Source organism: Chenopodium quinoa, unplaced genomic scaffold, assembly GCF_001683475.1.
Source record: "Chenopodium quinoa cultivar QQ74 unplaced genomic scaffold, ASM168347v1, whole genome shotgun sequence".
Lineage (NCBI taxonomy): Eukaryota > Viridiplantae > Streptophyta > Magnoliopsida > Caryophyllales > Amaranthaceae > Chenopodium > Chenopodium quinoa.
The window spans coordinates 10,010-21,465 of NW_018744535.1; the positions used below are offsets into that span (position 1 = coordinate 10,010).

The 11,456-nt window shown below is 34.9% G+C and overlaps 2 protein-coding genes and 1 non-coding gene across 4 annotated transcripts; 1 reads left to right on the forward strand and 2 right to left on the reverse strand.

Moving 5' to 3' along the window:
* The first annotated feature begins 611 nt into the window (after positions 1-611).
* Positions 612-8,324, forward strand: LOC110698416. Of its 2 annotated transcripts, XM_021875836.1 has the most exons (4): positions 612-842; positions 5,298-5,853; positions 7,111-7,458; positions 7,628-8,324. In XM_021875836.1, exons 2-3 carry the CDS (start codon positions 5,376-5,378, stop codon positions 7,452-7,454), a joined length of 822 nt encoding a protein of 273 aa, XP_021731528.1. In that variant the 5' UTR covers positions 612-842; positions 5,298-5,375; the 3' UTR covers positions 7,455-7,458; positions 7,628-8,324. The 2 variants fall into 2 exon arrangements, with proteins under 2 accessions (XP_021731528.1, XP_021731527.1); XM_021875835.1 differs by having other exon boundaries at positions 7,111-7,648.
* A 4-nt stretch (positions 8,325-8,328) lies between these two features.
* On the reverse strand, positions 8,329-8,401 carry TRNAR-ACG. Its single transcript has one exon. It is a non-coding gene; the product is annotated as a tRNA-Arg (tRNA).
* Positions 8,402-8,704: 303 nt separating this feature from the next.
* Positions 8,705-11,038, reverse strand: LOC110698421. Its single transcript, XM_021875841.1, has 3 exons — positions 9,950-11,038; positions 9,384-9,531; positions 8,705-9,063 (listed from the first exon to the last, which is right to left on the reverse strand). The coding sequence occupies exons 1-3, from the start codon at positions 10,931-10,933 to the stop codon at positions 8,927-8,929; spliced, it is 1,269 nt and encodes a 422-aa protein (XP_021731533.1). The 5' UTR covers positions 10,934-11,038; the 3' UTR covers positions 8,705-8,926.
* Positions 11,039-11,456: the final 418 nt, after the last annotated feature.

An 11,456-nucleotide genomic window follows, 5' to 3' on the forward strand; every position in this document is an offset into this window, starting at 1 on the left:
TATTAAAAAATTTCCCGCCAAAAATACCTTCTAAAAAAATTATTGTTACTTAAGGAAAATAAAAATTATATCTAAATTATGACATAATTTGTTTTATATAAAATATAAATCTTTTCCTAAAAGATTAAACTATCCATTATAAGTTTATAACTATTACATGTTTTTTTAAATATTTTCTCTTGCATGCTTTTATTTTTAATATATTATATAATTTTTAATACTCAAGTCATTATATTAAAAAATTTATAATAAAATTGTCAAAATTATTTAACAACCCAGGGCCTTAGTGTTTAGAGAGCCATAAGGGCGGGGGTGAGAATCGATCCCAGGATCTCCTGAAATCGGGAGGGAAACTCTAACCACTTGAGCTATCCATCACTCTCTATCCAATTTTAATTTGAATGTACTAGTGCCTAACATAGTAACATACTACGGAGAACGTACAGGAAATGTGCCCAAGTGGCCGGGTCACGCACTAGTTTCAAAATTAAAAGGTGTCCGCTAAACTTAATTTAAATGTTGTGCCTAACATACGGAGTACAATACTCCGTAACACAACACTCCGAAACACAACACTCCGTATTTACATACGGAGTACTCCGTATTTGGTAGTATCTCAGTTCCGAAATCAAAGAAAACAAGTGATCTACGATTCCCGCGATCTAACCTGCCCTTTTCTACCTTTTTCTTACACTATTTCAAATAAAAATTCCTCATTTCTTACAATTAATTTCCATGGATTCCGACAAACCCACTCCTTTCTCCGGTAATCGGCGGCAACATCAACCCTAATTTTTATCTCCAAATTCGTCTGTATTCATGTAATTCAACTTCAATTCCAGGTAAAAAGCGAATCCTAATTTCTATTTTCCTCTTTAATTTCTTCTAAAATTCCTCGTTTTTTTCAGCTTTACTGTTCTTCATTTTCAATTTTTATTCTATTAATTGTTAATTGTTCAATCTATGTTGTGCTATAATTTGATTGTTCTTCTTGTTTGTTGCGGGTTTGTGATTTTATTTGCTGATATTTTTTTGCAAATTATTTTTTATTTTTTATATTTTTTTTATTTTTTTATTTTTTATTTTTTTTATTTTTTTTGTGGATAAGCTGTTTTTCTTTTGAATTATGGGGAGTCTGAAATTCTTAATAACTTATTCAATTTGGTTTTGTCTTTTTCAATTTTTAGTGGTTGCTTACTTGGTGAGGATGTAGTTGCCGCGTTACTAGTTTAAATTACAATTACACTATTGATGTGCCTGTTAGTTTCGAATGGAGGGAGTGGTCAGGAGTAGAAATAAAATAACTGATGCGATTAAGCAGAACCAGCAGTTACTATCGTGGTTCGAGGAATGGGATATCATTGAGAGAAAGAGGTTAAGGGTGATGAATGGTGATATAAGAATTGGAGATCCTAGTGGATGCACAAAATGGGTAATGCTTGGACGAAGCTTTCGAGAAGGCAAAGTTAAGCTAGGAAAGTTTGTGGTGTTATATTGTTATGGGGAGGTTTAACTAAAAGTTGACTAATCTAGTAGGAAAGTTTGTGGAGCTTCACAAAGGCAGTGTATCTATTATGGGTTTAATGGTTAAGGGTGAAAACTTAGAAGAATGTTAAGCTAATCGCTATTTGCAAAGTGGTGATATTTGTTGGTGAGAGTTAATGTGCAGAAGTTATACTATGTAGTATGTACTAGTTGTAAGATTTTAAATAATCTAATGCATTCAGAGAAGTGGAGCTTGTTGTTCTATGGTTTGATTTATAAAGACTACTGTGAACTGTGAAGGAGTAATAAATTAAGGGGCTCTTTCTTTAGTATGCTAAGAATTTGTTGTTGGTATTCTACGAGAGTGTCAATCGTTGGTATAGTTTGATTAAAAAATCATCATGCGGGTTTCTTGTTATCCTATCAGCTTAAAAATGTGCAGTCAGTGCATTTAATTGTTTAAAGATAAGGAATGATAGATCACAAAACCATATTTTAGGGGTTATTATTTGGTTATAAATTGGCAATATGTTGTAAGACATACATGCTCTCACATTTGTAATCCTGCTCATATATGGAGTTTGTGACTCTTATTAGTATCAACTGATACTTTAAGAGTTTGAGTACTAGTGTAAACTATTCTAGGTACTCTATCTCTGCTGTGAAGAGTATAACTCAATTATTACTGTATTTATTTTTAATTTTACTTTGTCAGAGTAAAGATATATTATTAAGGACAATGCTGCTCATCATATGATGATTTAAAATTAAGGAAGAAAGTATATGTATATGCTGCTGCTTAGTAGATATGTGGTTCATTTGGGATTGGAAAGTGGAGCTCATAATCTAAAGTCGATCAAGAAGGTAGCTTTATGTTACTTAGCACTTCAGGCTGTGTTAAGATTTTGCTTTGTTTGGATTTGGATCTTTGGAAAGATAAATTTGACTATGTTGTGAACTGCTTTGGGAAGAAGAATGAGTGTGGGAAGTTGCGGACTTGGGGTTGTTAGGCTATAGTGTGGCCTTTTGTGCTTATTTTATTTTATTTTATTTATTTATTTATTTTTTGTTGTGATGATCATGAAATGAGTTTTGCTGTAGAATTTTGTGAGTGAAATTAATTGGAATAGAAAGTTTGGAGTTTTTTTAACTATCAGGGAACTTAAGTTTTATTGTCAAATAATAATATGATTACTGACTAATCTACAATCCTTTATTATGTCTTATTGAGGCCTTATATGATGTATAAGGAGATTATGGATGAAATGGCATGTGGTATTAGTGCTTAGTGCGTTGGCACTTGGCAGAGAATTGGAGTTTTGCATCTATCTGGAGGTATACATGCAGTCACTGTCTGTTCCAATACTAGTCCAGTAGTCCGCCTTTCTTTTGACATTCTTCGGATAAGCTAAGAGCCTAAGAGTGGACTTTATACCTATTGGTAAGGATTATAAAGGTTAGGAAGGATTGCATGTGGGTTTAGCTAAGTAACCTGCATCAAATTAGAAAGCAAGGGCAATTCATTGTCTCACAGTAATGGTGATCTTATGGCTACTTTCTTTGGACTCTTCAATAATATACTAATCTTGCTTATCAGATTGTTGGAGCTGACATGGCACCAAGAGATGTTTACAATTGGACCTCCTCTCCCCCCTCTCCAAGGAATATTCCGTAGAAGCAATTATTTCCATTCCCTGGATAGCTCAGTAGTATATATGTTGAAATCCTACTAGAGTGTGAAATTGTGAATAGTCTATTGTAGCAACTTGTTCTCACTTGAGGACGGAGCATCGGTTTATTTCAGAGAATTATTATATAGGCGCAGGGGGTCTTTTGGGAAGGGGTTAGCCTTGAGGAGCTTCATTTCATGTTCTTATTATAGATTTCATTTGAACTTATCTGAATGGAGAATGAAATAGTGATTTCATTGATGGAAGGCTTATTGTATAGTATTAGAATTTGAATCAAGGATCACAATTGAAGTAAAGCAAATATGGAATAAATTCCAAATTTGCAATAGTGGCATGTATTGCGCTGTATTTGATTAGCTGTAGAGTGTGGCCTGCAATCAGTGCCTTTTGCTACATGCTGGTCCTTATGTTATCTGTTATTTTCTTATCAGACTAACCAGAGATTTGGAACTTCAATTTGTCAGTCAGTTTGATTGGACATGTTGTTGCATGTGAGTAGAGGACTAGAGGTGATAAAAATATGAGCTTGCTCACAAGTTACATGAGCCAGTCAAACCCTGACTAGTGATGTTGATTTGGACTTGGTTCGACTTGAGATCATAATGGGCTGAGTTGTGGCGTAGAATGTGACATTATAATTTGATGAAATTCACTAAAAGTTTGATTTAGGATGTCCAATTCAATGGTCATTACTCGTTACAAGGGTTTTTACATTTACATTATAGGAGAAATTGCCCTAGTTGTCAGGGTGAATAGTAACCGATACAATTGGTGTTCATCATGTTTAATTGTATTATTCCTTCCAATCCCATAATAGTTTGAACACTCTCCTTTACTCTGTCGAGAAAGACCCCACTATTATTTTGATAGATCTCTCTTTCGGTCTTTCCACTACCAAATAGTTTGGGCCCCACTTTCACATTCAATAATCAACCTCAGTATTTTCTATCGCATCTACTTCTACAATAAAGTAATACCCACTATCTCCAATCACATACACTTTTTTATCAGATATTACTACCTCCGTTCCAAATTAGTTGCCACGTTTTGACTTTTGACGCTATTCATAATCTTCACTTTGAATGACATTTGTGAATTATAGATATGAATACGCTTTTTTTTTTTACCAAAGATATGAATACATATAGTCATGTTGGATCTTGTCAGTTAGATCCATTCCAATGTGTACTTAATAAAAATTCACTTTCTAGTATTTTTTTTCCAATAGTATAATTAAATATATTTTTGATTGATTGATGCATTGACAAACGTGATAAAAGAAACATGTCAACTAATTTGATACGGCGGAAGTAATTGATAACATCTCAACAACTTATCTCCTAAAATTATGTGCTAAGATAAGTGTTCGAACTATTATGGGATGGCGAGAGTACTAAAAGTTGCAAATAATAATACATAATTGATTCTAAATAGTAAATATTCAGACATGGTTGATTGGTTATGGACACTTGATACTTCATTGTGGACTAAATATAGGAACTTTAAGTGCCCATAGGTTGTATTTCTTAAATAAGACCTTTAGTTTTTTGTGGAGCACAAGGTAGTGCATGAAGAGGATAGCCTACTTTTGTGGTAGATGGATCTAGTTTGACTTGTCTTTAGTCTTTTTGGGTTGGGTATGAAGTAAGCATCTAAGCAAGCATGAGATATATGAGAACTAGTAATATAACTTAAGAATATGCATTAGCTATCTCTTCTTCCTAATACCACCTCCCAAGTTGTAATGGATGGTAATGGAAAAGCATGAAGAAAACACAAGATTGGGGGATGAGATTGTGCATGGAGATAGTAGGGTTGTTTTCCATACTAAATTACACTTTATATTCATTCCTATTATTGCATGGCTACCAAATGTGTGTAGGTGGTATATTGTATATATCTTAAAGCCAGGAGAGGCAAAACTCAAAACGGTAGCATTAGAGTCAGGCTGTTAGCTCATCTTCTTACTATCCCTAACCATGGAAGATTGACTTCTCGTCAGAGTAACCAGGGGTTTCATGAGTGACATGTAACATATGATATCTAAGTTGAAAATATCATCTTGTAAAATATGCATGCTAATGTAGCTAACCAACTAATCTTCTCTTTTTTGACTTGTAGCTGTGTCACGTGCTTTAATTAACTTAATAAAGAACGAGAAGGTGCTGCTTGAGCTTCCTGAAACAGATAGTAGAGACAATGAGGGAAGCAGATGTGGGTCAACTTGCAGAATCAATTTCTGGTTCTCGATGCACCAGATCACATTTACAAGCAGCAGCAGTATGGACTGTACAAGATATGCTTATTCTTGTGAATGAAATTGCTGCTGTTGAAGGGGACTGGCAAAATTCTCTGTCAACTCATCAAAAATGGACCATTATATCAGAAACTTGTACTGCACTGGGAGTAGGAAGGAATGCAAACCAGTGCCGCAGAAAGTGGCAGTCCTTGCTTGCTGATTACAATCTTGTCAAGGAATGGAAATTGAACTCTGGGAGTGATTCTTACTGGTCTCTTGGGTGTGATAGGAGAAAAGAAGCTGGTCTTCCTTTGGAATTTGACAAAGACCTGTATAAAGCTATGGAGGATTTCATGAAGGCATCAGATAGAGCAGATACAGACCCAGAATGTGATCCGGATGCGGGAGAGGTTGATGTTCTTGATGCTGAGGAATCCGGTAATATGTTTTTCTATACAAATCACGAATGTAGTTCCTTTGCATAGTGAAAATATTGACATGTGATGCTTTTGCCATTTTAATCTAAGTCGGTTTCCCTTTTGATTTAAATTTGTTTAGTAGTACTCCCTTCTTCCCAGCACTTGCAATAGTTTGACGTTTTGCATTATTCATATAACCTATTTTGACCATTTTTTCCCTTGATATTTAAAAACAAATTATAGTATGATATTCTGTATATTTTAATGTATATTCCAACATTTTATGATTTTTACTAATAGATAATTAAAGACATTGATGGGTAAAGTTGTGCAAATGTAAGCATGTCAATTAGTGTTGCAAGTAATACGGGACAAAGGGGGTGCCTTTTTTAGATAAGGATATAGCGATTCTGTCCATCTACTTTCCCCTAGCAGCTGACTAATTCAGGTCCTGAACCAACCCTATCTATTGAGATTTGAACTATTATATGACTAGAAATTGAATTTGACCTTATCTGAGTAAAACAATCTAAAACCAGTTAAAATTTTGTCAAGAAAGGCTGTTAGCCACCAGTAAATACCCCAAAATAATGGTCTTGAACATGAGTACTAATTATTTGGAATAAAACTTAGTAATACAAAAGCTGCTTGATTGAATTAGTGTTCTGCTTCCACTTCCCTGCTGAGGAGTGGTCCACATGTCTCTGTTCAACCACTCAGGGGCAATTTAGATAGCTTTGGAGGAGGGGGGGGGGGGGGGATGGAGTGAAGGGTTATTTTGGTACAACCATGGTAAAGTAGTCATTGCTTTTGATGAGAAGAATGGGTGAGAGGGGACTGAGTTCTAAACACTCTGAGGAGTATACAGCTGACTATACTTCTCGCCTTACTGTCTCCTTGTGTATTGCACCTTGCATAGTATACATACCCAATTGTGAGTGGGACATTTGTGTTGCATTTTGTTGTAGTATACCTAGACTTTGACTTGTGAGGAGATTCTAAGCAGTTAAGGTTTATGCTCACCCAAAGGGGTACTATTGGTTAGAGTCCATCTCTCCAGCCCTTGATTTTATTTGACCCGATCCAAAAGAGTCATATTGTTTGAAACTCTTCCATCAGTTTTCCATGAAAACCTTAGAAGAGTATGTCCTTTCTAGATAACTGCCATTCATCTCTATGTAAGAGTTATGTCACCTGTCAGGCCTCTCAACTATCATGCTCTATTATATCTTGATTCAAAAATTGAGCTTTCTCCGTTTACTATTGTTTGCTTTAGGTCCAAAACCCAAAAAGCGAAGGCGTCGGTCAATCCCTAAAAAACGGTTATCTGAAGGGAGGAAACAGCCTGTAACAGAGGTAGAGCATGTGATTCCAGAGCCTCCTGTTGCTGAAGACATGGAGCAAATCCTGGCTGCGAAACTCATGGAGAACACAGAGCTGATCCATGCCATACTTGCAGGAAATGTTACTGAAAATGTTGACGAGGACTTGACCAGTGTAAGAAATGAGGAGTCCCTGAAGACTGAAAATGTTAGACGTAAAGCTGACAAGCTTGTTGAGTGCCTCGGAGATCTTGCCAAAAATCTGGAACACCTTTGTGGTGCAGTGGAGAAAGGTTAACAAGGTACCTCTGACCTCTATAGCAGTTTAGCGCTAACTGACTAATTTTATAGGTATAGACTTAAGTGACCATGTCAATTTTTGTTGATGATGGTAAATCAATTTTGTTGCTGAGAGTTACTATATTTAGTATTCAATGCTGTATGGATTTTTGTCTATTTATGGAAATGCAGGGCTGCCCAATTCATCTCGGAGATGGTCGGTAATTTTTTATTTTTATTTAGGTACATGTATAGACTATATAGAGTACATTGAGGATGAAAAGTTTAAAATATGAGATGTTTTGGGAAGTTTGGGAAAGAAGGGGGTATTTCGAGGAACAACCTCTTAGATTAGGGTTTTTGTCAAGCCATGGAATTTCTTATCACAATGAAAAGAAAGGCATTTATTTTTTGGCTTTGGAAATTCATCAGCCATCCACAACATGGGAATGGCTGATGGCTTGATAGCTGATAGATTTCAACTATCATCAAACTTGGATAACAACATAGAAGTAATAATATGTGTGGATTATCATTTTACCAATGGTTTGTAAGCTATTTGATGGTAAAACCTCACAATTTTTACTATTGGCATGGTAATATCTCGCCTTATGGTGCCATGGCGGGTAATTAGAAAGGGCAATCTAAAAGATTTATGTATCTTGTACAAACGAACAATGTATAACTAATTAAGATAGTATACAAATGAACAATGTCAACTATTTTAATTGAATTGGTTTAAAGTTTTGAGAATGAGACTTAATACCTGATTTATTTAAACTAAAAGGGATACATAAATACAATATGTTTTGATTAGTAATCTGCCAAATCAATCAAGGAATGATAAAAATTAAAAATCAAGAAAAGAAATTAAGCAAAAATATAAATAAAGTCGACTCTGCTGGGGATCGAACCCAGAATCTCTGGTTTCGTAGACCAGCGCCTTATCCATTGGGCCACAGAGTCACGTTGTTGGTTATATATTCATCTTAGCTATTTTAAAGTAATTTTTTGTGGCTTTATTGGACCCAATTTGTGATTTAGTCTTTCTTCTTGTTATGGGAACTTGTATTGCCTAAAAAAGGTAGGATGAGGATTGTAAGATGATTAACTCTCAATAAGCATCCACGTAATTGATCGTAATTGAGAAAAAAAATGGGTTAATTGATAAATATATTAAGATAATTAAAGTTAATTTCGCTGAATATAAGACGTAGTGGATAGAGTTTTTAGTTAAAACCTATTTGAAAGCCGTAATTGATTGAATGAACCAAACCATGTGCAGTTATTATCAAATAAAAATGCCAAGGATAGAATTTACATGAATAGGATAATTGTTGAAAAATTACATACAATAAGTTTTTGTTGCCTTAACAATATTACATTTCACAAAAACAGAACTCATTTGATATGTATATTATCCACACAAAAAAAAATATTGCAAACTAGGGTGAAACATGAATTTGTTGTGAACACTCAGGAGATTATCATTCAAGATAGTACAATTGCCTTGCTTAATATCCAGAGAACTAGTGACATTTCAAATGCAAATAAAGTGTGAAGCATTCCACGATCAAGCGCGAATCCGAATAATGTAATCCCACCATTGTTATGCTGCAAGTATGTCACTACACAAAAGAAAATCAACATTAACCCGTATTAGACCCAAAAAAAATCCTACAGTCACATAAGCTTAAAATAACGGAACACATTTATTTTTTAAACGCATAGTGAAACTTCTAAATGCTAATGGCATTAGCGGCTCTATATTTAAACTAGCTACTAAAGCCAATAGTGGTTCTTCTTGCAAAATATTAAGATTTCCTCATTTAATTACCTAAAGCTTGTCTAGTTTGGAAGGCATGTTGATCATTTGAGTCTTTGACAACAGCTTCGTCTAACGAGGACTGATCGAAATCATCCGAGCTTTGACTCGAGGAGTTCTTACCTTTGTTATGGTTTGTACTATCAAAGCAACTAGTCATAAGCATGTGCCATCTTGTAGCAACCGAAACAATGCCTTGAGCTCTATGTGTTATTCTTGCTGCTCCCATCAAACATAAGAAAAATCCACTCAATTGCTTTGCTGAACATACCTACAATTCAAGCACAAAATTTTTTATACACATGAATTAGACACTAGTCCATTTGTACATTTGTAGTTATAAAAATAAATGGACATAACCCTTCGCTTAGATTTCTGCTTATATTTCGATGTTTTGGTAACGAATGTGTATGTAACAACTAGTTATTCTCACGACCTTACTTGAACAGGATCTGTTCTATAGGTTCGTACCTCTGTATCCTTGAGTTCTAAGGTAACAACTAGTTATTCTCTACCATATAAGTATGTTACATTAATTTCAGTCGTGTTCTGTTTTTACCTACATTTTTCTTAGGCATTTTCATGGCTAAATCGATTATTAAACACGACTACATACACGAGTTTTAAACTTTTTGTAACGAATTAATGTGTTCATTGTAGAGGCTGATGTAAGGAGTACGAGTACTTACCACAAGATCACCCGAATTCAAGAAATTCTTGTCGGACTTGGAGGCTAAAACCAGCAAAAGTGCACCCAATTGACTAACTGTGATGGTAACCATGCACCCAACAATGAAGAACCAAAATCTGTGGCTTGTAACATAGAATTGATCTCTAATTCTACGATGTTCTAAGTATATAGCACATGGCTCGGACCCTGAACCCTCGAACATATGTCTTAGGCCTTCGAGCCTAAGTATTTGGAGCTCACAGGTTAGCCGAAACAGGACACATACAAGCAAGAAAACACCGGTCCTATACACCCATGACATGAAACTTGATATAAACATGATTGTGTTGATTGGTAAAACACCAATAACAGGAAATGAAACAACAACAGTTGAGAAGAAGAGAATTTTATGCACAAATTCGACGATAAAAGAAGGGAGTAGGATGAAAGCAAGGCTTTTGAAGGCTTTATCTACTTGATACTTATAACCAAGTTGAACATCTAAGGAATCATCATTTAGACCATCAAGAAATAAGAGTTGCTTAAGGCCATATTCCTTGAAAAATCGATATAATGTTAAGAACCCGATAAAGGCTAGGCCGGATTCAGGGAGTTGTACTAGTTTGTTGAATGAAAGAGGCTTATCAGGAGAGGAAGAAGATGGAATTTTAATGGATATAGTGGTTAAGATTGGAATGATTATCGCGAGGATAACAAAGGTGAGGTATGATATGTTTTTGCCTAGGGAGGAAGAGAGATCAAGTGCACACCATTTCAAGCATCTTCGAAAGTGGCGAAGCTCATCATGCATAGATGAATCGGATCTTTCATTAGACTTTTGCAAGAGTAGGGGAATATGGGGTTGCTCTTCAATGGTTACTCCTTCAAATTCATTGGTCGTAGACTGATCATTTGATCTGTGCTTTTGGAGGGAAACAACGACACTATTAAAACTGCTCGATAATTGACCATAGAAGATATTTTTCATCATTGGATTTATCATAAGTTTGTGAGTTTTGAGAATTCGAAAGTTGTAGTTCCTATAAGAATATGAATCTCTTACGACTACATGTAACACGATCTTGTAAAAGTCAAAAAGAACATAGTCTTATTCAGTTTCATATAGTAATTGTGATTTGTAAACAACTTTCAATAGTACTAGGATAGTAGGGATGCCTTTATAATTTTTACACATTAAAGATGAACTTAAGTGTGACAATAATTATGGGAATCAGATGAAAGTTGAGTCAGTTGACCCAATGGATCGACATGAAAATGAAAGCAACAAGACTGTTATATAAAGAAGTTTTTAAAATTAATTATCTACACGAGAAAATTAATTAAGGGTTCACATGTGAGTTTTTATTTTATTTATTTTATTTTTTATTTGTTTATTTTCCTACCACAAAACATGGATTTCATATCTTGTGACTTGTGGTCACTACATCGGGCCTAGTTGAGAGAAGGTGGAGGGTATTTAAGGGCAAGGGCTACATCAAACTAACTAAATTAAACATTAGCCCATA